At 47.6% G+C, this 26,337-nt stretch overlaps 3 protein-coding genes across 11 annotated transcripts in view; 1 reads left to right on the top strand and 2 right to left on the bottom strand.

Annotated features, from left to right (window-relative positions):
* TTLL5 (tubulin tyrosine ligase like 5) overlaps positions 1 to 14,284 on the bottom strand; it is a 137,100-nt gene extending 122,816 nt beyond the window's left edge. For 4 of the 6 annotated variants that reach the window (XR_005105332.1, XM_037394820.1, XM_037394823.1 and 1 more), the window contains exons 1-9: positions 14,165 to 14,284; positions 13,565 to 13,728; positions 10,842 to 10,951; positions 8,865 to 8,947; positions 7,932 to 8,038; positions 7,264 to 7,394; positions 6,618 to 6,700; positions 4,507 to 4,576; positions 4,130 to 4,214 (exon numbers count right to left, since the gene is read on the bottom strand). Coding sequence is in view for 5 of the 6 variants with exons in the window: in XM_037394820.1 (XP_037250717.1) it covers positions 4,130 to 4,214; positions 4,507 to 4,576; positions 6,618 to 6,700; positions 7,264 to 7,394; positions 7,932 to 8,038; positions 8,865 to 8,947; positions 10,842 to 10,951; positions 13,565 to 13,641 (746 nt within the window). In the remaining variant the exon portion in view is untranslated. Of the gene's footprint in view, positions 1 to 4,129; positions 4,215 to 4,506; positions 4,577 to 6,617; positions 6,701 to 7,263; positions 7,395 to 7,931; positions 8,039 to 8,864; positions 8,948 to 10,048; positions 10,125 to 10,841; positions 10,952 to 13,564; positions 13,729 to 14,164 lie in introns of those variants that run through there. The other 2 variants (XM_037394822.1, XM_037394824.1) reach the window with 2 other exon arrangements.
* A 173-nt stretch (positions 14,285 to 14,457) lies between these two features.
* On the top strand, positions 14,458 to 16,909 carry ERG28 (ergosterol biosynthesis 28 homolog). The gene is made up of 4 exons (XM_037395975.1): positions 14,458 to 14,691; positions 14,811 to 14,901; positions 16,093 to 16,211; positions 16,379 to 16,909. Exons 1-4 carry the CDS (start codon positions 14,559 to 14,561, stop codon positions 16,456 to 16,458), a joined length of 423 nt encoding a protein of 140 aa, XP_037251872.1. The 5' UTR covers positions 14,458 to 14,558; the 3' UTR covers positions 16,459 to 16,909.
* Positions 16,910 to 17,420: 511 nt separating this feature from the next.
* FLVCR2 (FLVCR heme transporter 2) overlaps positions 17,421 to 26,337 on the bottom strand; it is a 41,499-nt gene continuing 32,582 nt past the window's right edge. For 2 of the 4 annotated variants that reach the window (XM_037394699.1, XM_037394701.1), the window contains 2 exons: positions 20,093 to 20,158; positions 17,421 to 18,895 (listed from right to left, as the gene is read on the bottom strand). In XM_037394699.1, the coding sequence (XP_037250596.1) occupies positions 20,125 to 20,158 (34 nt within the window). In that variant the 3' untranslated portion in view covers positions 17,421 to 18,895; positions 20,093 to 20,124. The remainder of the gene's footprint in view (positions 18,896 to 20,092; positions 20,159 to 26,337) is intronic. The other 2 variants (XM_037394702.1, XM_037394703.1) reach the window with 1 other exon arrangement.

Raw genomic sequence — 26,337 nt, 5'->3', positions numbered from 1 at the left:
TTTAAAGTTGATTACATCTTATGGTTTCCTGAAAGCACTCCTTTCCTGGTAGAGGTCACCAACTTCACTGAACAACCAGCTTTCTCTTCTACTTGGAATATGCAAAGCATAATACTGGAAAGGAACATTACCTTTCAGACAGACTAAGAAAAAGGGAAAAAAGAAAATTAAGAGAACATGAAAGAGGTCACCCTGACCACAGTTCAAAGATTACCTACCTTCAGAAAGCAAACTCAAAACATGGAAGTCACCATAGTGCACCACAAGCAATAGCGAAGGTCCCGAAAACAGATTCTTTTGTTCTGCTCGTGGGTTTCCTCTTAGACTGCTTCAATATCACCTTTGATTCCAGGTCCTGATCTTACCTCCCAGTCTCTGCTACAAATTGCTTCCACTCTTAAGCAGTGTGGGGTTTTTTTTCTTAAATGAAGAGTAAAAGATCTTCTACTCCCAAAGGTTAAAGCATTTCCCTCTCCCTGCACAGCTGAAGTTTTGTCCCAGCTTTAAACCAAAGCATTACACTGTGTGAGGCAATAAAAGGGTCTCTTCCAGCACTTAACTCACACTATTTAAATGGATGGCAAAAAAGCTAAATACGAAGCCAGAATCCAGTAGCTCCAGGTTCCTTACCTCTCTCAGACTGAAGCTGCAAATCCACGGTATGGGAAAAATCCAAATCGCCAACGCTAAAGACCACTAGTGCCATCTGGAGGCCATACAGAACAGCCCACCGAAAGTTTCCTGTCAACCTCTGCTCACGCTGGAGTGTTGTCACAGAATGGTCGAGGTTGGAAGGCACCTCTGGAGATCTTGTCAACCCCTTGCTCAAGCAGATTCACCTACAGCAGACTGCACAGTGTCGCATCCAAGCAGGTTTTGAACGTCTCCAGGGAAGAAGACTCGACGATCTCTCTGGGCAGCCTGTTCCTGGGCTCTGTCACCCTCAGAGTACAGGAGGTTCTCCCCATATTCAGAAGGAACTTCCCGAGTTGCACTTTGTGCCCGTTGCCCCTTGTCGCTGGGCACCACTGAAAAGAGCCTGGCCCCATCCTCTTGGCGCTCAACCTTAAAGATACTTGTATTCATTGATAAGATCCCCTCTCAGTCTTCTCTTCTCCAGGCTAAACAGACCCAGCTCTCTCAGTCTTTCCTCAAAAGGGAGATATTTCAGTCCCCTCATCATCTTTGTAGCCCTCCATTGGACCCCCTCCCAGCAGTTCCCTGTGTCTCTCGAACTGGGGAGCCCAGCACTGGACACAGCACTCCAGATGCACCTCCCCAGGGCAGAGCAGAGGGGCAGGATCACCTCCCTCAACCTGCTGGCCACGGTCCTCCTAATGCCCCCAGGGTCCCACTGGCCTTCTTGGCCACCAGGGCACACTGCTGGCTCGTGGGCAACTTGCTGCCCACCAGAGCTCCCAGGTCCTTCTCCGCAGAGCTGCCCCCCAGCAGGTCCCCCCCAGCCCGTACTGGTGCACGGGGCTGTCCCTCCCCAGGGGCAGGACCCTGCACTGGCCTCTGCTGAACTCCATCAGGTCCCTCTCTGCCCAGCTCTCCAGCCTGCCCAGGTCTCGCTGAATGGCAGCGCAGCCTCTGGGGTACCAGCCGCTCCTCCCAGTTCTGTATCATCAGCAAAGTGGCTGAGGGCACCCTCTGCCCCTTCATCCAGGCCACTGGTGAGTGAGTTGAATGAGACTGGACCCAGTACAGACTCCTGGGGATCACTGCCAGTTAGATGCCTCCAGCTAGACTGCGCTGCTGACCCTCTGAGAAGGGTCGCCCTCTGAGCTCTGCTATTCAGTCACTTTGCAATCCACCTCACTGTCCATCCACACTTCCTGTGCTTGCACCTGAAGGAATAACCCTGTTCAACAGTACGGGCTGGGTGGATAGAAAGCAGCTCCGCACAACAGGTAAGCAGTCCTGGTGGACAAGTTGAACACAAATTAGCAGTTTGCTTTTGCCACCATGAAGACTAACCATGTGCCACGCTGTATCAGCAAGAGTGTAGCCAGTAGGTTGAGGGAAGTGAACAGTACCTCTTATTTGTGAGTGCTTGGCAAACACTGGACACACATCTAGAACATCGTGTCCACTATGAACCCTCCCTGTACAAGCATCGACTAATAGGTGCAAGTCCAGCAGAGAGCTATTAAAATGGGCTGAAAAACACAGTGTGCAGTGAGAAGCTGGGTAGGAAACAATTGTTTTGCTAAGAATAGATCTGAACTGCTGTGTTCAACTCCTTAATGCATGGCTATAAAGACAGAGCCAGACTTTTTTCAAAGGCAAACAGCAGAAAGACAAGGGGCAAGTCTAACTACAGCCAGAGAAATTCTCATTAGATATAAGAAATACACACATTCACAGTAAGAGTGGTCTAATGTTGGAACAGGTTGTCAGGAAAGACTATGGAATCTCCATTCCTGGAAGACATTCAAAACTTTACAGTATAAGGCCATAAAGCACCTGCCCAAACTTTTAAGAAAGTCTTGAGAAGAAGGTTAGACTAAAAACCTCCAGACTTCCCTTCCCACTTAAATAATTAGATGAGTCTGTCTTAAGGGATTCACTAGAACTGTCTGACCAGTGTGTTTCAGTCAAAAGAATACACCTATTTCCTTCCTCATTTCCTTCCCTAGACCTAGAATTGTTAAAAGAAAAAGAAAGTATGCACTTCCGCACATACACTTTCCCCTCCAAGCAAAACATGTTACTGTACAGCCAGAGAAAAACGCTGTCTATCATGGAAATAGCACACGTGCCCCCAGAGTAGAACACTTTTCTCTTACACAGCTAGATATTTCTAGAAGTAAACTCTTTTGTTAAAGAGGATCAGCAGAACCACCCTTAAGAAATTAATGATGGTGCAAATCCTATTTTGGAGGCCTGCTGTGCACTGCCCATTTTCAGAACATCCTAGCAATCTCCTCATGTATTCACAATCGATGATCTTGTTTTCCCTCTTCACTTTCCAATAACATGCAATATTAGCAACTAATAATTTTATTGCCAATTTCCAAGAGAAAGTCTTGCATGCCAGGCATGCTTAACACTCCTTTTCTAAAGTGAATATAGTTGTTTTCCACTGATCAAGATGAGCTACCTTCTCCTGCCCTGTTTTAGGGAAACAGTTTGTTCACATTACCTTTGCAGATGGAGGCACACCACAACACACCTGAAAGGGATCTGTTAAACAATTTAAAGGATAATTTTTCTTGTATTAATGTATCTTTTTGGATTCATTATCTGCTCTTGATAAAGATAAGTTGGATTCAGTATCTGTATAATGCAAAGCTGTGCAGGCTTGAACCCCAGAGATACTCTTTCTGGGTGTGTCAGATGGGCTTCTAAGACATATTCAGCATTGTCTAAAACTGTTGCAGAAAACAGCCCTATGGTGCAGTCTTCTCAAACACCACTACAGTTAAGTTTCTGATCTGTTGGAAATTCAGTGATTATTTTAAATGTATTAGTTACTATAGAAAGGTATTTAGCTGAACTTCTGTGATGAAGAGAAACAGGTATTTTTAGTAGACAAGTGTTCCTCCTGGGAATCTTAAGTATCTTTCAAGACTCACGTGCAAAAGAAAACTGACACCTTGCAGGGTAAGAACAGTGAACTAGTCTAAACCCACTTGATACTGTGGAAAATAAAAATACTGACCTGAAATTTAGAAGAGCAGCTGAAAGTATTAACATAAAGGCCAACACACCCAACAACAGGTCTCCCAACTGCTTTTGTCTTGCGGATTAAACAGTAATTTAGTAAGTCTAGGTTCCCTTCTCCTTGGGAGGATGGAAAAGGGGCACAAAGGCACCAGAAGTCCAAAGAGATTTCAAGAACATGAACTTGAGAATGAACACACCAATGATGGCATGTGGTCATTGAAGCCTTAAGAGTTGAAAACTTGCTTTATTTATTACATATGTAATAAAGTGCCTCACTAAAGATCTTATAATCTATATAATGAAAACTGATGGGACACAGCACGATGAAGTATCATATATTTCAACTGCAGAACTCCCTAACTGGCACTTCCCTCATTTGTCATTGTGTCAGGAGGCAAGCCAAGACATCTTTGGTTCACCAAGTGCAGTACACTGAGAAATAAGAAACCTCCCCTACCTGGCCAATCCTTCCTCGTAGAGATAGATGACAAGTGGATCATAGGATGTAACCAGAACATAGAGGCGCACATCGAATTTGAAATCTGGAATACAGTTGTCATGAGTCAGTGACTGCAAATATCTTTCAGACATCATATCCAGTTGAGGAATTACAGCAGACCCTGAGAGCAATAAACTGTTATCTGCTGCTGATGTAGGTGCTTGAAGCTTTCATAGTTGAAAAGCTTCCAGATTTTAAGGAATTCTCTAGTTACATTTTTCAGGTACTAGAAGATGATAGACCACTCCATCATTCGACTAAATTCCTGCAAAGGTTGCAGAGATCCTCAGGTCTGGGGTTGGGGGAAGAGAAAAGCAATTCCTAAGCACACTCACCATCTATGAGCAGGGGGTTGCTGATGTAACGAGAAACCAGGATGTTGTCTTCCAGGACAATCTGGTTTGGCTACAGAAAAACAGAGAATCCAAGAGTGAAAAAATAGGAGGCTTAAAGAATAAGAAGAATGCTAGATCAAACCCACCATTTCTTCCAGCCTTTCCCTCCTAAAGCAACTCTGTAGCAACAACTATGTCTGGGGAGGGAAGAAACAAACACAAAATTAAAAAACACTGTCAGTCACAACATATTTAAGGTAATTATACCCTAACCAGAAGCCTGGGAATTATTACATTACCAAAAAACCTGCCCATTGAATCTTCCAGTTAAGTGCTCCTTAGAGTAGAATACAGACTTAACAGCCACATGGCAATGATGTAAGAAAATAGGCAGGAAAAAACCACATCTAAAGAAGTGACTGACATTCTGTTTACTTCTCAAATTTTTAACCAAAACACATGGAGTAGGGGTTTAGAAGACACTGAAAGGAGTCTGTAAGTATCATTGGTGAGGAAGTCACAAGTGAAGAAAATGACTCCTTAACTTGTGATCTTTATAGCTAGATCCTGGGCTGGTAGCCAACTTTTTTGCCTACACTGAGTAAGTACCACACCTTCTACTGAGGTTCAGTTCACAGCAGTGGTTACTGTACCAGGAAGACGCTATCCTTGTAGGTCAGAACAAAAAGCTCTATCTGTGACAAAGCAGCTCTATCTATGACAAATACACATCACAAAGTCATGGGATCTGTTGAAAAAGCCTTTACTTTTTGCTGCATGCAAGCCTCTCTCTTGTAACCAGTTCTAACTACTCATACAAACAGTTTCTTGCAAAACATTTTCTTGCCTTCAGTTTGAAAAAGAGCCAAGAGAACCAGTCATCCTGCCTTTATTTAATTTTGCATGTATTCAGCCACATCACCAGCATTGTGAGCAGGAAGCCTAGGCATATAAAGTGCATATATGCAATGTGAGGGAGCAACCTCAACGTCCCTCAGCACATCACACGAAAGCGACAGCCTGTTTTATTATGGATCAAAGAAATTCAAAGGTTTGCCATTTTGTTGCGGGTTTTGTTGTTGTTTTTAAACACTTCTGTAATGAGATTCTAGAAGACACTCCCTTAATGGCATCACACTGAAGGAAAGTGAAGTCTTTGGGCCAAACTAGCTAAAGTGTTTCTGGAACAGATATACACAAAGGGAGATTGGTCCCAGAAGGGTCTTTTCCCCAGTTCATGGCCAACTGCCACATAAGCCTGAGCTCGTTCCTCTCTTTCAAGCAAAGAAAAAGCTGAGTGCAGCTCTGGAAATACTTACCTCATACACTTGGCGAATTTCTCCCTTATTTTATGGGAAATGATCCAAGTAGAGAACAGATGAGGCAGCATGACCCCTTCAGTGCAGGGGAGGCTAAAGGGGTTTGAGTGAGTGAAAACAAAATGACTCACCAGTCAGTTTTGCTGCTGAGAATATTTATTGGAATCTTCTCATGTGTTTGGCTCCTGCCCAGATGTATTTGTTACCTATGACAACCTAACTCCCTGCGAAGCCCAAAAAGGGCAAAAGACACTATAAGCAGCACACTGAATACAAGAATCACCCCCATTACACTTCAGTAAGGGCACACTGGCATTTAGATAACAGCTCTGTGATGGATATACATCCTAACGCATCACATAAGGTTTCATTTTCATTTTAACTGGCCTTTTCAAGGGGGAAGAGGGAGACAAGACTGTTTGAGGACTGTTTAGGTCACATGGAGAAACAACTGAAGAAAGTTCTGGGAACCTTCCCAAAGCAGGCCTACTGTCAGCCACAAGGACAGCATGAGGCAGCACAGCTTCCCAAACTGTCTCAGGGAGCACAAACGTGCTCCTAATAAGCTGACTTGAAAGCAGGTTGCAAGATAAGCACAGCATACAAAGAAATAGATTGCTTTTGGTTACACAGCATAGGCCCAAGCAGGCCTTGTTGAACTGCTCACCAACATATGGTTGAAATCCAGAGCAGGGCCAGTGCCTGGTTAATATTTTCATGCCCCTTGCCTAGAAGCTGGCATAGTTTTGCAGACAGCGTTACTGAAGAGCAGTCCTTTTGCTGAACACTTACACTGTTTATCAGGTAGACACCTCGACCCCTGGAAGAGGCAACGGGCTTCACTATCCATGGGCCTCGGTCCTTAGAATAGGTATCTGGTTAGAAGAAAACAGCAGAAGTCTGAAATATCTTCAGTTTTGCTTGTTTACAGAAGAGCAGGAATCAAGAATGCTGCCTACCATAAAGGCTTTGGAGAGCTTCACAAGGAGATCAAAGTCTACTTGTTTGATGTCCTATTTTACCCCCTGGGACTCACAGCAATTATTATGGCCCCTCCCTGAAGCCCCTCCTGCTGCTCCAATAGATCCAGTTCTCTGCCCTGTGCCTCCTTTTGGTACTTCTTAGTGCTCCCAGACATTAGTCAATGATATTGTGAAATTGATCATCAACAAAACTGTGCACACAAAAAAAGCTCAATTCTGGAGCCTTAAGCCCACATCAGTTTCTTAAGGACTTAGGTAGGCATCGAGTAAACAGCAGAGTAGAAGCTGTATATATACAGAAACAATGTGGGCTTTTTCTACTGTCCTTCCAGCTTCCTCTAATTTTGTTGTTTTAACCATTGGCACAATCAACAGGCTAGGATATTAGAAGTAATTCCCTTCCCCCCCATCCAGTTATTTTGCTTTAGGTCTGGGCATCATCAGCCCAGACTTACTGCAGAAGTCCTGGTACTCCGTTGGGAGGATAAAGGTCTGAGGTAAGATATGGAACGTCTTGAATCCATGGGCCAACTGCATACGACTGACGTTCTTGTATAGTCTGTCCTTCCGTGTCAGTTCATATGACCTGAAGTCCCAAAACAAGAGACTGTATGTATTTTTTCCCCAGATAAAAACACACCACATTACAGCAACCCTTCATCCTAGTTACTAAAGCACCTGAAGCCCTATCAGAGGTCTAAACCCTAACCTGTAACTACTCTCCAGTTTTACTGTCTCTGTACTATGGCCGTACCAATACCCATCCTCACTTGTAGCACCTATTCCAATTCCCATTACAGACCAAAGCACAGCAAACTTACAATGTTTGTAAACTTTAGCAGGTGACACATCACTATCTCTAACTAAGAACCCAAAGCCCCAAATAAAGAAAAAAAAATTGTATTTGGGCTACAGAGAAGCACTTAACTCACACACTATCTCCCCAAAACACCAAAGACTGTTTAGAATGAAGACGGCATGTAGCACAGGCCCAGTGCATTGGGACTTTACAGTATCATGTATACGCTACTTTTTTCTTTTTTTTTTTTTAAAAGCTATCTATATTCATATTTTTGCAAACCATCACAAAGATGCTTAGAAAAACATGATATCAAGGCCTTACCTAGGGAAATGATTGACTTTCTGAATATCCGTAAGGGAACGCAGCAAGTAGGGCTTCAAGTGTGATCCTGTCCACATGAGATTATAATCGCTGCTATTAGGGTGCACCTAAAAAGCAACATAAAAACCCCACACAAAAGCATGGAACTAATGAAAAGCACCACTTACCCTACAGATCATGACCTTTTGTTTATGCGACCAAAGCAATCCTAGTTTAAGACAATCTCTCCTACCTATCTCTAATATTAGGACAACTCTAGCCAGGCTCCTGTTCTAAGCTACTGCACAGTAGTACTGGGAAATAACCATGTCATATTTTTCTAAACAAACTTGCTGTTTTGTTCTTTTTATAGACTGTTTAAACCCAATTTGTAAAGTGTTTCAGATTTCTCCAGGAAACTTGTCAGACCTTAACTTGATGTTATTCAGAAGAAAATCCACCATAGACACACATCTCTCAAACTGTCATTAGCTGCCCATAGGACATTTTTTAGAGCAAGACAGGTGCTAGAAGAGAAATGTGAAGCACTACATCAAATGCTTCTGTGAGCTTGCAAAGGCTAAGAAATTAAATCCTTCAGATCTTCCCATGGGTGTGAGATGACATTTTGAAAGAGAGAAGAGAAAAAACACATGACCTAATTTCAGCATCCGTTTTTCCTTACTTTTGCAGACTTAAGGCTAAAGGGTACTCCTTTGAGAGAGCAAAATCATGACATATTTCCTGTCTGACTGGCTGAGTATGTAAGAGAAAAAACAAAACAAAACAACTTACAGGGGTCCACAGCAACTTCTTCGTTCTAACTCTGCAGAGTGAAAAAAACCCACCAAAACAAACCAACCACAAAAAAAACCAAAAAACAAAAACCATAATAATAATCATCATCCCCTCCCAGACCAGTGCATAATCAGATCTGAAGCTCATTGTACTCACCTCATGGAATCCATGGGCAGTCAGAATGCTTCGAACCAGACGGCTGTCTGTTCGCACAATCTTATAGGATAAGTGGTAGCGCTCTGTTAAGAGGGCAAGAGACACAAAAATAAGAGTCTGCATCTAGAAGAATAAACTGAAGTTACCTCTGCTGCCAAAGACGAGAGCAGAACATGACAGGACTCACGACAGTACAGCTACACTTCATCCACAGCGGAGCACCCACACAGTAGTGGCACCTAACAGGCAAAAGATGGTAGGAAATGCCCGTCCATCTCCTGGGGCGTTAACTCCAATGATGGCATTGAACTGACTTACATCAATCCTTAGGTATAATATTGCTGCATCACTGAACTTATCATATCAATATACAGCACAGGACATCCTAAAAAATGCCCAGATTATTTTTTATTTTAAACAGCTTTTTATATAGACTGCTTTATAACACTCCAAACGATTTCAGCTCTTTATTCAAGATTGGTATTCCTAGCTAAAAGTAGTCACGCCATATGCTCCTCATTGACATGGCTAGCTTATATGATCGCTTTTTAGATCTCGAAAACCCAAAATAAAACACCAAATTTTTATTCACATCTCAGGCATCTGTACTGATCTTCCAATAAATAACTGCAAAAAACAGTAGGAAATAAAGCAAATGGGACAAGGTAAGAAAAAAAAATCACTATCCAAGTCATAAAAACCAAAAGCAGTAAGCAGCACTGAAGGTGTAAGATAAACAGCAAGCAGCAAGACCAGAGGCCGGTTGTCATATGGAAGGATGTGGCAATCCATAAAAGTGTTCAAAGAAAGCAGAGGCAGAAATTGTAATGCTAGAATGAAGAATCACTTGGAAAAGGCACTTCACAAATCGGTTCAAACTGAGAACAGAAACATGAAAATTAGACTAAACCTCAGAAAATATGTTCTACCAGTAAAAATAACTCTAAAGAAAAGAGTAAGAAGCATCATAATCTGGGACTGGACAAAGCTCAGAAGTTTAACAAGTTGTACTATTCAGCAGTAGACTTGTGAAACTATAAAAAGCCTCTACCTCCTGAGAAAAAGCAGAAGAGACACCACACTCCAGTTAGGATACAAGTTACTATTACCATCAGCTTCTGCCACCATTTAAGTATGTTTTTAACTCACATGAAAAGGATCAGGAGTTTCCACACACAAATCACCTTTTCCACCCCTTACCCCAATGAGCCAGAAGCATTTCTGCTTGGATAGGATATTAGAAATGAGGGCACCAATTACCTAAGAAAGGGAGAAGCAAGAGAAGAAAGAAGTGTCAGCATCTTCACAAAAAGCAGCTGAGTAGATTTTAGCTTTTCTCCAACTCAGCACATCCAGAATGAGCTCCCAGCTCTACATGCCCGCAAGCACTAACTCTCACAATCCAGAGTGACTGTTTATAACAGCTCTGCCTCTTATTTAGAGGCTTTCCCTTATATGACACTAGACAGGTTTGGTCTCCCAACTCAAGTGCTGCCAGAGCAGCAATCATTTTGCTTATGGCTTTACTCACAGTTGTGAGGCTGTAGACAGAGATTTGTTACTACAGCTTCCCGCTGTTCTTACCACTGTGGGGCTGACTGCTTTACTTCCCAGTGAAACCCTCTCAAAATTCACTGCAGTGACTGATTTTAAGTTCTTAGCTACAGAGTGGTGCATTTATATTCTGGTCGTAAGTTCTAGCACAGCCTCCAAGTCTGACTTGCAAGCAGACAGTCTCAACTCAAAACACATCAGGACCCAATGGAGGGACAAACAGACACTTGTCACAACCCAAAGCTGCGATAAACATTCACCAGCTGATCAAGTGTTTCTGAACATCTCTACTCAGAAACAAGAGAAGACTGTAATTTCCTTTCTACCATGTCCTCTTCCCCACCACAAAGAGAAGGGAACATCCAAGTAAGAGACTTCCACCTCATGCCTTCAGGCCAAAAGCTGACACGTAGCTGCACCCACCTCCAATTAGGCGGAGGTAGCTGTCGTTGGTCAGAATGGCTTCAGCGTGAAACACCAAGACAGGGATTCTCCTGCAGCCACCACCAGTCCACTTGATACACGGATGATCCCTGAAACGGCAAGACAGTCTGTATAAGCAACTGCCGAGCCTCACACACAGCAGTTACTTACAACGAGGACACACCAATTCTCCATGCTTGTCCACCTAGCCTGTGGGCAGGACACAGGTAAACACACTGTGGGAGAATAACGGAAGACTGGCAAGGAAGACTGCAAACATGCTCAAGTGATTTGAAGCTGGGGTGTAGCAAAATACAAGTATCTTTCTAATTGTTGTCTATCCTTATGGATTTGACTAGTAGAACGTCTGTGTTCAGATGACATAGGCCTGCGATAGATGTAGGGACACCCTACTGAACACGCTTTAGACTTCCTGCCTTGCTGTGGGAAGATCAAAGCACAGTGGTAAACTACATCTGTGTGAATCCCTGAAACACAGGCACAAACAGCAGGTTTGGTGATCCTCTGGCAAGGACCGAGCTCCACGGTCTGCATCCCCACTTGTGTACCTCTGCCGAGGTGCTGCTTTGGGGATCCCCATGTTGGCAAGGCAGGAAAAAGAAATTTAGTCTTTGCATTTTAGCTGCTGTTTTGTGGTTGTTTCTGTGCCCTGCCTATGCTGACTCACACATAACGCTAGACACACTTGGTATTCAGCTATACAGGGAATCTTCCAGATCATCCTCTTTTTAGGTTGGTCTCGCCAGTCTAAGTCGGAGTTCCATTTAATTTGTATTTATTTTGCTGAGTGTAATTTGGGAAAAACCCCATGAGTTTTCACAGCTACAGTTCTCTGGATTTATAGCCTGAAAACAAAAATCTATGATTCAGAATAAACCATAATGGCCAACATCCACACAACCAGACCTTACAACCCAGATTCCAGTCTCAAATTTAAGAACTGCAAATCAGTGCATGCCGCCTGGTTGTAATCCTGGACTCTGAAATGCACAAAAAGGCACTCATGCAGAGTTTGACAGATGAGAACAGGCTTGGCACAACACAACAGATAACTTGTGTGTTCTTCCTTTTTAATTTCTGCTAGATGCAGTGGAATGCAAGCCCAGAATTCAACAACAATGCCCCCAGTCAGTCACTGAAGCTACAGGTTACATACACAATCACTCCTGTCCAAAACAGTACAACTACATTGGGAACTATCACCTCCTCAGAGGAATTAAGGACACAAAAACCATTAAGATCTGTTATATAAAATGCTAAGATCACAGAAAGAAAACCTGTTGACCTTCCTAAGCAAATAAAGCTCAGACTGCTTACTTCTCACTGTGCAAGGAAATGGATCCATGGAAAAGTTAACAGAAAACAGAGACGGAGGAGTTACATAGACACAACTCTATCTACACAGAGAAAAAGAAATACAAAGATTGGCAGAGGTACACAGAAGCATTTGTCCATAAAATGTGCACAATCATTGTCTGCCAAAGGTTTGGAGAAACTACAAAAGACACTTAGAACACAAGAACAGAGATAAAAGGGCAACCTTCTGATGCTAGGACAAGTATTCTTAAGTGTAACCTTGGTCCTCTTACCCAAGTTATTACCATTACCACCCAGACAAATTAATTTTACAGCACTCCCACCATCTCTAAAGAAAAAAGCTTTAAAAAAAGAATGAGCTACTAGGGTGTAGTTAGCTGTTCAGGCTGGAAGGAACCTGAGAAGCTTCCAGAATTTACAGTACAGGCCAAAGCCTTATATAACAGGAAAATGAGCCGAGGCAACGGGAGTTTGTGTTAAGCCTGTCCTGAGGATTTGCAGTAAGGCTCAATCCTCCAGGTGACAGTCATTCATTCCTAGCATGACCCTTGGTCACATGATGCAGACACACTGTTACAAGTACATTCTAGGTGAAGTCATCCGGACCTTTCCATCCACAAGGCTCTGGCAAGTCTGAGCCAGCTACTTGGTATGAAGCAACATTCCTCTAAACATCAAAAAATTAAGATCTGTTATATAAAATCCTATGATCACAGAAAGAAAACCATTACTGCAGTTTGCAGCTGGGCACTCAGTCACAATATGAACCCAAAAGAAAACAAACAGGACATACTAAAGCAAGTCCAGGCAAAACAGAAAAGAGATTCCACTCGGGGAAATTTTTCTTTTTTCTTTAAAATTAATGGAGCGACCCCTTCACAAGCACAGATAAGTTCCTACACATAGACCGAACAAATGTTAGTAATAAGAAGTCCAGGAGTTGAGTTCTCACAAGACCGGTTTTTAAAAAGTTTTTAAAACACTGCACATCAGTCTACTGTACAGTCGATTTCCATTCTCTGCAGCAAAGTAAAAACTAAAACAAAACACTAAAGAAGCAAAAAGAAAGGATGCTCATATCCTTTGCTTTCTTAAACATCATCAGGAAAGTTCCCAGCTCAGGAACACAACCGAGAAAGACCAATGAAACTACGGACTTTAGAGGAGCCAAGGAAGAGCTGCACCTCCAACGCCGATAAATACAGTGGTCTTCTAGGCTACAAAGGCAGCTAGCCTGCTCACTGGCTCGAGGGCCAAACCAACCATCTTCCACTTTATAGATAAGTGGAGAGTAAGGAATGCAACTGTCTTTTCAGACGAGTAAAAATCCTGCAAGAAGCACAAGGAGATAGAAACAGTAGAGAAGTGAGGCTTTTCCTACTTACTCCAGTCCATTTAAAGCTTCCTCCTCCTCCGAGGATGAGCCAGTTTCCTCCAGGTCTCGAGCCATCCCAACTGACATCTCCTCTGAGAGCTTTCATACAGCCTGGCCACAGCAGCCTCTCCGACTCCTTCCTGCAGATTCAAGGGATCCTGCAAGGGCAGTTACCTGCGATAAGGATTAAAAGCACAGCTGAGCAGCGCAGCCGGAGAAACAGGGGAACCGAACTCCCAGCTCCTATCAATACTCATTTCCCACAGGACTATCCACAAGCTGTACATCGCCTCCCAGCCCGGGGAGCACAGGGAGAAGCATCACCTTCCAGCGGGCCATTCCCACCTTCCAGCGGGACATTCCCACAAGGCCGCGCCAGGCCCAGCCCCGGACCAACTCCTGCCTCTGCCCGGCGCCGAGCCTTCCACTCAGCCGGGCACTGCAAGGCCTCCACCGGCCCGGGTACAGCCCTCCGGCCCGGGCGCGCCCGCAGCACGGCCTACCCCGCGGCGGCCGGGCCCAGCGGCCTCAGGAAGAGAAAGAGCGGCGGAAAGCGCCGGAGAGGCCGCCAGCCAACCGCCCCTGGCACTAAGGCCGCAGCTCCACGTACCTGCTCCCGCATCGCCCGCCGCGGGCGGGACACGGCGGCCCGGCAGCCGCAGCCCCTCCCGCCGCTTCCCCGTTACTACAACAACCGGCGGGCGGCTGGCCCGCCTCGCCCGCGCACCCGCCCCGCCCCGCCCCGCCCCCCGCGCGGCGGCCTGGGCCTAGAGGCGGGACCGCCTCCCGGGCGCCCAGGGCTTCGATTGGCGGCGGAGGCCGTCGCGTCAGCGTGGCGCGTGGGTGCAGCGGCGCGCCGCGGCCAATGGGAGCGCTAGGCGGCGGGGCGTGCCGCGGGAGGCGGGCGCGGGAGGGGGCCGGTGGGGAGCGCGGCCCGTAATGGGCGGCGCCGGGCAGCGACGGCGGCCCGGTTCTTGCGGGCGGGTTGTGCGGCGGCCGTGAGGATGAGCCGGTTCCTGAGCGTGCTGCGCAGCTGGCTGGTGATGGTGTCGGTGATCGCCGCCGGCAACACCCTGCAGAGCTTCCGCGACCACAGCTTCCTCTCGGAGAAGCTGTACACCGCCAGCCCCGGCCTCGGTAAGCGGGGCCTGGGGGCCGCCTGCCAGCCGCGGGGGCGTGCGCCTCCCTGGCGGGTCTGGGGGGCGGCCGGCGCGGCGGTGCGTGGTCTCTAAGTGCATCCCCCCTTCTCTGCGCAGTGAACGGGCTGCAGGCTCGAAACTTCGGCGTCTGGACGCTGCTGTCATCGGTGATCCGCTGCCTCTGCGCCATCGACATCCGCAACAGGACGTACGTACGGGAGCGCGGGCGGGAGCCTGCGGTTTGCGGGCCGGTGGCCCCCCGAGCGGCTAGCTCCGAGGGAGCGGGGAGGGCGCTGGGCTGGGCTGAAAGGTGCCCTGAGACCGCGTAAATAGGGGGGTGGGGGGTGGCCACTGCTGCACCCTCCTGCCTCTGCAAAGGGAGCCTGCGCACCGGGGCTCCGGCTCTTTGCTCTGGCAGAAATCGGGAGAACTGGGAACTTGGGGCACACATTTCAGAGCTCCAGCTTGGAAAGCATCTCGCTGCTCTGTTGACATGGCACTGCTGCTCCGTTGACGTGAAGCACTGGCTACTGCTGTGGCCTGACGGATAGGCAGTGCTTCTTTTCCTGTGACAGCTCAGGTAAAGGCTGTGGCAGGGTGAGGAGCCCCTTACAGTGGTCTCAGCCCGCTGCCTTCTCCCATACATGCTCCTCTGGGGCTGAAGACCATGCTCGAGGTGCAGCCTGATGCTGCGGTGGGGGGCACGCCATTTCTCCCTGTGGTAGCAAGTATTTACGAGGGGGATTTCCAGGCAGCCTGATTCTGGGTCTGTGAACACCTGTGTTGGAAGTTGCTAGAACTCACCCTTTTGTCAGTGCCTCCCCCAGCCCCACAGCAGAACTCAGTGTTCACCTAGCCTGCGTGTCCTTGGATTGTCTGGGCTTGTCTGTGGTAGGGAGGTACAGATACTTGATTTTATCTGTTTTTAGGAGGTGGTGGCAATGCCAGTTACCGTGAAGCCAGTTGTTTCTTGCATTTTTTATCTTGCATCTCTTGGACCTGCTCCCTTTGAACAGCTGTGGCCCCTAGAGAGTAGCAGAACACAGGTGGGAACATGTGCTGGGTGATGCAGCCTGGGGGCTGCCAATTCCTGTCGCCCTAGTTCTTATCCAGGTCTCGCCCTCTTTTTGTGTGCGCACATGCTTCTCACTTCACCAGCACCCTACCCTTGCTCTCCCCTCTTCACCGGCTTCCAGGCCAAATAACGCCTGTGACTTTCAATGCACCACTGAACACGCCGCCAGTTGTCCTCTCAGCTGTCGCCCAGGGAGCTTTTGCACTCCACTAGGCAAGGGACGAAGTGCCCTCTGTGCTGCCACAGTGAGGACAGATGGGGCAGCAGCCGTGCTGGTGCACATGCTATGGGCTATATAACTGGCTTCTTTGTGCTCTCCAACAGCCTCTACTACATCACGCTCTTCACCTTCTTTTTGGCCCTTGTTCACTTCCTCTCCGAGGTCTTCATTTACCACACTGCAGCCTTGACAATTGGAATTATGGCACCCCTCATGGTAGCAAGTAAGTGGAACTCGCTCTGCATCCTCCCCCCACAAACTCCCCTTGGAGCTATGACCCATAGGAAAACTCTCCGTGGGGCTAAAAGCTAAGGGAAGGTGTGGTGGGAGGGAATGCCTCATCTCCTGTTTAGTATTTTCAACACAATTCATCCCCTGTCTCCACCACAGGTTTCTCTATCATGGGGATGTTGATTGGCCTGCAGTACCTGGAGGTAGAAGCACTGTCACAGAACAAGAAGAAAAACTGAAGCCGAGGGCCCTGTGTAGGTCAGCATTGTCTCCTAACTTCACTGCCAAACTTCCACTAAAGCTCGGCTGAACTTCTCCAGGACACCAGTTCCACTGGTGGATCATTGTTGGGACTCTGTCAATTGTTCTTCATTACCAAGTGTTTTCTCTTGCCCAGGCAACATTGCAACTGACTGAGCTCAAAGACCAAGCCCCAGAGGAGTCTGTGTCAAAGCTTGTCAGGGGGCGGTTGGTGACTGCCTCCCCGGATGGCCAGCAATGTCTCAGGCGTGCCCAGTGCACTAAGGAATTTTCTCCCAGTATACCTGTGGGGAGGAGGTGTAGAGCTACCCGGGATCCACTGAACGCTTCAGAACGGAAAGAACGAACGCGTGCTGCCCTGGCGCTGCTGTGTAACTTGCATGTCTGTGTTCCTCAGGGGCCATTTCTAATAAATGACAGAAAACTGCAGGGTGCTTTGTCTGTTTTTCTGCTACACTACAGCAGGCAGATGTACAATCTCAGAGCAAACAGCAGTTTGTCCTGTACGTTGCAGGATCGATCATCTCTCTTTACAGCAAACTCACCTTTCCCTGACCTTCCTGCAAAGTTCCAGGTCTGAGCGCTCACATCATGCACGCACACGAACAGAGTTGTTGCAGCTCTTGCTTCCACAACATACTGGTGACAGTAACCTGCATGCAGCATCTGTGAGCAAGGACTGAGCTACCTTTGCAGTGAGCTATAACTACAGAAGACAGAGAAAACAGGAACAGGTTGCTGAGACCTAGATGAAACAATGCCCAAAGCAGATGGGCAGCACACAAAGGTAGGAAGGAACCAGCAGGATCTCCTAGCTGGGAACACGATGTAATGCAGAAGAGAGGAAAAACACGGAAAGAAAAGAGCACAACAGTAGCAGAGCAGAAAGATGATTTTTTTTCCCTTCTGCAAAACATTTCAGGCCATTCAAAAAGCCAGATGCAGACACTTGGAGCTATTTAATATGAATATATCAGGTTTCATTGTACAGTTCAAATATTTTTATTTTATATAAAACCTTCTATTGAAAAGCCATTTTAGACCCCCATCCTCAATCCCAAGCTATCACAGATAGGAATTGAATTTTTTAATGTGTCAAAAGACTGTTCAATTTCACCCAGAAAATGATTTGTAAAAAATGGTGTGTCAGAGGACTACTTTTGTCCATTGCCACCTGGTTGTGGTTTTGGTGTCTGTCCCCTCAAATGACACACACATGATTTGAGGAGTACAAGGACACTTGCTGTATCCACCAGCGGAGGGATGCTAGAAAGGAAGAAGAAGGGATTTCAGGGTCTGTATTTGTGTTTAGAAGATAAACAGCAGCATACAGAGGGGCAGTGTCTATGAGACACAAATGCCAGTAAGAGGGCTTCTCCTGTTCTCTATTAAGCTTCCACAGTGGAGCCGATCTGGATTCCCATCATACTCAAACCCTGCTCTGTGGCTGTGAAGAACACCAGAGCCCTGGCCCAGTTATCTCAATATAACACTTCACAAAAAAATTTACGTAATATTGAAACACACAAAAGGCACTTCATCATTAAGGAGGAAAACACAGTCCTAAGCCCAGGGAGCTTGTGGTCTGACTCCTATTGCTGGTGTACCGAGGGGCTGGGCTTAGGCTGCAGCTTTGACATAAGCTAAAGAACTAGTCCATGCCTCTAGGCAGAAGGAAGCATATTGGTATCTCCCAATTACTCCTAATATATAGGAATATCAGGGCAACCTCAGTGAATTCTGAGCAGAGGTTTATCCAGAGACTAAGAGTGCTTCATCTGGGAAAGCCCCATAATAAAACCAGAGCTGGCAGTGGCAGATGCACTGCTTTGTACTTGCTGGTGATGTGCCGAGGCCTCTACCATCACGTGTGCAACAACAGAGCATCACGGGCACGAAGGCAGAAAGCCAGCTGAAAACTCTTCCAGGGCTGTTCACAGAGCAAGTGTGGTCCAGCTTCTGCATTTCATGTCACAGCTTGCCTGTGAGAGGAGACACAGCCACGTGCAGGGTGCCACCCTCATGCGCTCAAGGCTAGCCTGGAACTATGGCTTTTCCCAGCCTGTGCTCTTTCTCTTTTTCAAGTGTACATGGTGGGGTGGGGGGGGAAGCAGTGGATTTTCCCAACTTTTCCTCCCAAGCAGCGAAGTCTCCAAAACAGCAAGATGCAGAGGTAATAACTAAAGAGTGCAACTCTCTCCTTGTTTTGCTCTTTCACACCCTCCCTCCACAAGCAGTTCACTGGGCGCCTGTCCTGAGGCTGCCCCCTCTGCCATGGTGTGCATGTAACAGGACGGTGTAGGTAGCAAAGATGGGAATGAGGGGGCTTGCATCTCCCAGCTCTGCCGCCTCTCCATTTCATAGCTTTGATTCCTCAAGGACTATGGGATCAGTGTGTGCTTCTGGCATCACTTTCTGCAAGTCAGAGAGAGAAAAACAATATGGTTAGGATCCTGGCTAGCCAGACCCAGGCCTCAGAGAGACCAGCTGGTAATTTACAGCTCCTGCTAGTCTGCAGAAAAATCCCCAGACAAGAATCACCATCCTCAAGGAGTGCACCTGGTTCCCTTCTCCTCTAGACCATTCTAGACAAGGGCTGCTGGGCAGCAGGGCAGAGCAAGGGTCCCTCTTCCCTGAACCTACTTGCTGTAGTCCTCAGACCACAGTTAATTCACAGAAGCTGGGCCAGCCCAGCCAGGTATCAGCCCCACAGCCAGCTCACTGAAGATATTTCACTGTGACACAAGATCAGCCTCAAAGTGGTGAAGCTGCAGGGCCCGTTCCCTGGGCAAGGGAAAGAGCTGGGAGCTCCTCCGCCATGCCATGGGGCAGCGCAGTGTCCCTACAAGCACCAGAAAGAACCTGCATCCTATGCACCCTCAGGAGGCTCAGCACAGCTACTAGCTCCTCTCTGTCCTTACTCTAGTATATCTGAGGGCCTCATCAACTCCCAGACAGATTGCTGGTTCTGCTCATCTTCAAGTCTTTTCATCACCACCCCCCATTCAGGGCTGGCACCCTCTGCCCTGCTTCTTCCCTGTCCCCAGCTTGGACTTAACAGCTGGGATAATTCCACACAGTGGTACAGATAAGGCCTTTTCCAAAGTTCATTACTCATATCTTAAAAAGCCCTAAGAGGCAAACATTCACTTATTCATAAGACAAACAAACTTATGCAGAAATTTTCTGCATAAATCCTATAGAAGAACTAGTCTGATGCCTTGAACCCTCCTACAATTTCTTCCCTTAAGATGGAGGAAGCTGTAGAGTCATTTCCCACACATTTCCCAGAGGAAAAGCAAAGACAACCGAAAACTCCTGCCCAGTTACCACCCTATCCTGGGCTGTATGGAACTGCCAAAACTTTTGCAATTCCAGTTCAGCCTTCTTGGGTGGAGCTTGATGAGCTCCTCTGCTGAGCCTTTCTGGGGTGTGTTAGGATTAAACCCGAAGCTTCTCCTTCCCCCAGGGGATTTTGGATAACGTCTCTTCAAGTTCTGGCTCTGCTTACAATGAGACACCCCAGTTGTCACCGATTCAGAAGACAGCATCATGCAGGCTTGCAAGGGTAAACACGGAGCCTCCCACAGCCTGGGTTCTGAGTTAACTCACTGTGGGGCAAGACTTGACATCTGAGGCAGGAGTCAGAGGTACACAGGACAGAGGTTCACATCCCCACTGCAGTTCAGGAGAAGTTCAGGCAACATGGAAGCAAGAGATAGGAAACAGTTTCATTTTGAGTAGCCTCTTAGACAAACTGCCGGTGAAAACGTTTTACAGAGGTCAGCAGCAAGATCCCAAAGCTGAGGAGTGAGGTCAGGAAAGCTTCAGAGAGATGCCTGGAAGCACAAGCCAGGAAACGCAGAGAGGGAACTCCTACCAGCAGGAGGGGTAGCAGCGTGCATGAAGTAGTGCCAGCGGGAGGAGTAAGAGGAAAGCTGTATTTAGGCTTGGGAAACCCCACCAGAATGCAGCATGGAAGCACTCTGGCAACTCTGAACAGGCTGCCCAAGGACCTCCGGGGTCTAAACAGCTCTCGCCTGCCGTGGAGCTACAGGAACAAAGGTGTAGGAAATCAGGCAGCCTGCAAGGCTCCACCGCCTTGGGAAAGGAAGGCTGCTCTCACAGCCAGGAGTCATGGTACTGGAAAAGGGGATGCCGATGGCCTGCCCATGGCTTTGGAATAGGAGGGAAAGGTTGCTTGCCATACAGTAAGCACAGAAATGGAGCAGGGAAGTTTACGAAGCAGAGGATGGCGTGCACACTTTCTGCTTGCTACACAAGATTCCAGCAGGGGTTTTTTTTATTGGCAGTATTTCACTAGAGAGTAAGCATGCTACAGCTTGCAAGGGACTCCAGTAAGCTCCTGAGGGCTATTAGGGCTTGCCCTCATGCCCTAAGCCAGCCTCTAAATCACGCTGGCCTCGGGAGCAAAAAGCAACATGCTTTTGGGTATTGCACTGAGATCCGTCAGATTCGTCTTTACACCCAGGCAGATGTAAAACCAGCAAAAAAAGGTACTTGGCCCTGATCGAGTCCTGATTTATCCAGAATATGGTTTCAGGACACAGCAGAACTTCAGTCCTGTTTTAAACAAATCACTTACTGTGGCTGTACACCCAGAGCAGGTCCCTGGTCATCCAAATCATCCATTCACAAGTGCTCAGTTCTGCTGGTAGCATAATACTCCAGACAAAAGTTTTTAAATTTTATTACAATTCAAAAACTAGGTCAAAGTCTGAAACCACTTTGTTCCTTACTCTCTGCTATCAAGAATAGGTTCTTCGCAGAAACACACACACAAAAAACTTCAGTTTATCTACCACTGTATAAGAGCAGCACAGAGTAGTCTCAGGTGCCTTCAACACATTAATCACATTTGCAGGTTTCAAAGAGGCCTAGCAAAGCCAAATTTGAACAAAAAGACAGTCCTGCCACTTTGAAATCTTGCACTCTGTATGATAGCTGCTTTCTTAAAAACCTACACAAGCTTATAAGTATTTCCAAGATGCTGCCTAAGACTCTTCTTGAACAACAATACAGGAAGGTTTGCACAGACTGGAAACCAGGAGCAGATGAGCACACAGGCTGAGCACAGCATATTTGTCAGCGTCACATGCATGCTGAATCAACTGACAGACTAGGAAACCTAAAGGCACAATGTTGGAAGGGCTTCAGATGTACTTACAACAAAGGCAACCCACAAAGAGACTCATTATCGTGTAAAACGGGCATTTGATCCAAGCGTCTAGAGATGCAGAAAGCTAACCCTGCTGGCACTCTGGGAACTGAGGCAGACACAAGTGGGAGGATTGCTGGAACCACACTACAGCTTTCTTAATAGAGGACAAGGTGTCCGCGATGCCGTTAGGCTAATTTAGTTCCCACTACAAGTTCCACTAATTGCAACATCTGTTTGATTATAATCATAAGCAGATAAGGGCACTGATAGAAGACAAACTGCTCGTAAACACAAGGTAGGTCCTGCAGGAAGAAGGGAAAACATCCTGCAGTGTGGACACAGTAGCCAAGAGCTCTGACAGGTGCCTGTTGAGAGGCTGTGATTCCTGGACAGAAAGTCCAGGCTGATAAATGCTGATTCTTGCCACTGAAGCTACTGGCTTTAAGTATGGCTTTGCTCTTCTCCCTGCAAAGTCAACAGCTCAGCCAAATTCTAGGCTTTCCATTTTGTCACTGGAAGTCACTACCAGGTGAAAATGGAAGCCCTTTCCCTGTGAGATCAACATGTGGGTTTTTCCCTCGTGTGTTCTTTAATACACTGGGAAATCAGGCTGTTCCACAGTCCTACTCTCCACCAAAGCCACTCAACAGCTGAGCATCCAGCTAAAGATTTTGACAGTTTTCCAATCAGATCTTTTCTGCTTCTTCACCAGGAAGAATCACACCTTGTAGATCAATGCTCTGGATGATGAGCCCCCAGAGGAAACAGTAAGCCAGCTGCCTACCTCTACCGTGGGAGTGCACCTCCACTGGGTCAAGACAGGGGAAGACCCACTGTCATCAACTCCACAGCACTGCATCCTCTGGAAGCTCACATCTGACTCTGCATGTCAGCATTGTCCTTGCAGCAGCCACAGAATCACAGAATGGTTTCAGCTGGAAAAGACCTTTAAGATCACCCAGTCCAACCATTAACCCAGCACTGCCAAGGCCACCTCCAGGGATGGTGACACAACCACCTCCCTGGGCAGCCTGTCCCAATGCCTGACCACCCTTTCAGTGAAGATTTTTCCTAATATCCAATCTGAACCTCCCCTGGTGCAACTTGGGGCTGTTTCCTCTTGTCCTGTCACTTGTTACTTGGGAGAAGAGACGACCCCCACCTAACTGCAACCTCCTTTCAGGCAGCTGTAGAGAGTGACAAGATCCCCCTCAGCCTCCTGCTCTCCAGGCTACAACGACCCCAGTTCCCTCAGCCACCCCTCACAGGACTTGTGCCCCAGCCCCTTCCCCAGCCCCGCTGCCCATCTCTGGACACGCTCCGGCACCTCAATGTCCCTCTTGCAGTGAGGGGCCCAAAACCAAACACAGGATTCGAGGTGCAGCCTCACCAGTGCCGAGCACAGGGCGCCGAGCACTGCCCTGGTCCTGCTGGCCACACTGTTTCAAGCACAAGCCAGGACGCTGTTGGCCGCCTTGGCCACCTGGGCACACTGCTGGCTCCTGTTCAGTGGCTGTTGACCAGCACCCCCAGGTCCTTTCCCCCAGGCAGCTTTCCAGCCGCTCTGCCCCAGCCTGTAGCACTGTGTGGGGTTGCTGTGATCCCAGCGCAGGACCCGGTACTGAGCCTTGTTACACCTCAAACAGTTGGCATCAGCCCATCGGTCCAGCCCACCCAGAGCCCCCTGCAGAGCCTTCCTGCCCTCCCGCAGGCAACTCGGTGTCATCTGCAAACTTGCTGAGGGTGCACTGGATCCCCTCACCCAGATCGTTGATAAAGATATTGAACAGAACTGGCCCCAACACTGAGCCCTGGGAAACACCACTTGTGACTGGCTGTCCCACAAGCCTTTGGGCCTGGCCACACAGCCACTTTTTTACCCAGTGAATGGTATGCCTGTCCAAGCCATGAGCAGCCAGTTTCTCCAGAAGAATGCCATGGGAAACTGTGTCAAAGGCCTTACAAAAGTCTGGGTAGACAACATCCACAGCCTTTCCCTCATCCGTTAAGCAGATCACCTTGTCACAGAAAGAGATTGGGTTTGCCAAGCAGGACCTGCCTTTCATAAACCCTGGCTGGTTGTCCTGGACAAGCTGTGTGATGGCATTCAAGATGATCTGCTCCATAACCTTCCCAGCCCCAAAGTCAGGCTGACAGGCCTGTAGCTCCCTGGATCCTCCTTCCAGCCCTTCTTGCACGTTTGCTGACTTCCAGTCAACTGGGGCCTCCCCAGTTAGCCAGGACTGGTAATAAATTTGATTGCAAGTGGCTTGGTGAGCTCTTCTGCCAGCTCCCTCAGTGCCCTTGGGTGGATCCCATCCAGCCCCTTGGCCTTGTGTGTGTCTAAGTGGTGCAGCAGGTTGCTAACAGTTTCCCCTTGGATTATGGGAGCTTCATTCTGCTCCCTGTCCCTGTCTTCCAGCTCAGGGGGCTGGGTATCCAGCAAACAACTGGTCTTACTGTTAATGCCTTCTTCGCCTGAGTCTTTATCCTTTGTCCTCATCCTTTGCCACTAGATTTCCACCCCCACCCCCCCCGCCATGTCTGATAAAGGATGGAGATCCTCCCTAGCCCCTCCTTTTGTATCAATGAATTTATAGAAACATTTTTTTATTGCTTTTACAGCAGTAGCCAGATTAAGTTCTAGTTGGGCTTTGGCCCTTCAAATTTCACGACATTGTTGTAGTCCTCTTGAGTTGCCTGCCCCTTCTTCCAAAGGTCATAAATTCGCCTTTTTTCCCTGAGTTCCAGCCAATGCTCTCTGTTCAGCCAGGCTGGCTTTCTTCCCCACCAGCTCCTCTTCCATCCATCATGAGGATGTCCTGCTCCTGCGCCTTTCAGATTTCCTTCTTGAAGCCTTCCTGGACCCTTCAGGACTGCCTCCCCAGGGACTCTGTCAGCCAATCTCCTAAACAGGCCAAAGCCTGCCCTCTGGAAGTCCAAGGCGACATTTCTGCTGACCCCCTCCTCCAGGAATCAAAAACTCTTATCATTTTGTGATCGCCGGGCCCAAGACAGCCTCCAACCACCAAATCACCCACAGGTCCTCCTCTGTTCACAAAAAGCAGGTCCAGCCGGGCACCTTCCCTAGTTGGCTCCCTCACCAGCTGTGCCAAGAATTTATCTTCCACACACTCCAGGAACCTCCTAGACTGTTTCTTCTCTCTGTACGGTATTTCCAGCAGACATCTGTTAAGTTGAAGTCCCCCGTGAGAACAAGGGCTGGTGACTGTGAGACTTCTCCCAGCTGCTTATTGAGTATTTCATCTGTCTCTTCTTCCCAGTTGGGTAGTCTACAGCAGACTGCCACCATGATATCTGCCTGGTTGGCCTTCCTCCTGATTCTCACCCATAAACATTCAACCCTAATGTCACCATCATTGAGCTCTCGACAATAAAAACACTTCCTGACATACAGGGCTACGCCACCATCTCTCCTTCCTCACCTATCCCTTCTGAAGAGTTTATAGCCATCCACTGCAACATTCCAGTTGTACAAGTCATCCCACCACGTTTCTTTGATGGCAACTATACCATAGTTTTCCTGCTGCACAAGGGTTTCCAGCTCCTCCTGTTTGTTGCTCGTGCCACATGCACTGGTGTAGACATTCACTTGGGCTATCTATCCCACCACCTTCATGGGGGGAGAAGCCCTAACTCCTACACAACCATTCTCAGGTGTTTCCACGGTTTCTAACACATCAATAACCCTTTGTGTCTCTGCTGCTGTGCGGATCTCCATCCTCTACCCCCACTGAAATGGCAGACCAAAGGACCTTGCTACCACACTGTCCCTCAAACATGGGGGCCGCACACCAAGGTTTACCTCTAGCAAGCCTGGTTTCATCCCTTTCCCCCTTCAAATCTAGTTTAAAGCTCTTTCAGTGAACCCTGCTAATGCCTGTGCAAAGATAGCTTTCCTACTTTGAGACAGGTACACCCCACCTGTTGCCAGCAGGCCTGGTGTCATGGAAACCAATCCATGACCAAAAGAACCAAAATTCTACCCGTGACACCAGGCTCGAAGCCAGGTATTGATCCGCTGGCTCTTTCTGTTTCTTCACCCATCATTCCCTGCAACTGGAAGGACAGAGGAGAACACTGCTTGTGCTCCTGATCCCTTAACCAGCCATCCCAAGGCCCTCAAGTCTCTTGATTGCCCTCAGACTTCTTGTTGCAACTTCGTCACTGCCTACCTGAAAAATCAGTAATGGGTAATAATCTGAGGGCCATACAAGGGCAGGAAGGTTTTTTTTCACATCTTTAACCTAGGCCTCAGGGAGGCAGCAGATTTCCCCAAGAATGGGCTTTCTGTTCCCTTCAGAAGGGACTCTCCTGTTACAACGACCTTTTTTTCTTTATGGAAGCAGTTTTGACACAGGGCATACGCAGCAATATGCCTGAGCCTCGCAGTGTCTATTTTGCAACTGGGATGTCAGTGGTAACACTGGCAACTGTACCAAACTAGGTCTGCTAACAAACGTGATGACATAAACTTCAGCCATCAAAAAAATACCAGCATACCCCAAGCAGGCTCGCCCAGCTCATGCAGCTACATCTTCTCAACTACTAACTCCCAAATCAAAACCACACGTGTACCCTGCTAAAATTGCCACAGACTGCAGCACGGAGACAGCTTCAGAAGCATTCAGCCTGGAGTCGGATCTTTCCCTGC

The sequence above is a fragment of the Falco rusticolus genome, chromosome 7 (assembly GCF_015220075.1).
Source record: "Falco rusticolus isolate bFalRus1 chromosome 7, bFalRus1.pri, whole genome shotgun sequence".
In the NCBI taxonomy this organism is placed as follows: Eukaryota; Metazoa; Chordata; class Aves; order Falconiformes; family Falconidae; genus Falco; species Falco rusticolus.
This window is presented reverse-complemented; position numbering and strand designations above follow the sequence as displayed.

Bases quoted from the DNA above. Each gene is read 5' to 3' on its own strand.
- ERG28 (XM_037395975.1), top strand. From the start codon at position 14,559: ATGAGCCGGTTCCTGAGCGTGCTGCGCAGCTGGCTGGTGATGGTGTCG. The intron at 14,902-16,092 runs GTACGTACGGGA...GCTCTCCAACAG, and splicing joins ATCGACATCCGCAACAGGAC to CCTCTACTACATCACGCTCT. The intron at 16,212-16,378 runs GTAAGTGGAACT...TCTCCACCACAG, and splicing joins GGCACCCCTCATGGTAGCAA to GTTTCTCTATCATGGGGATG.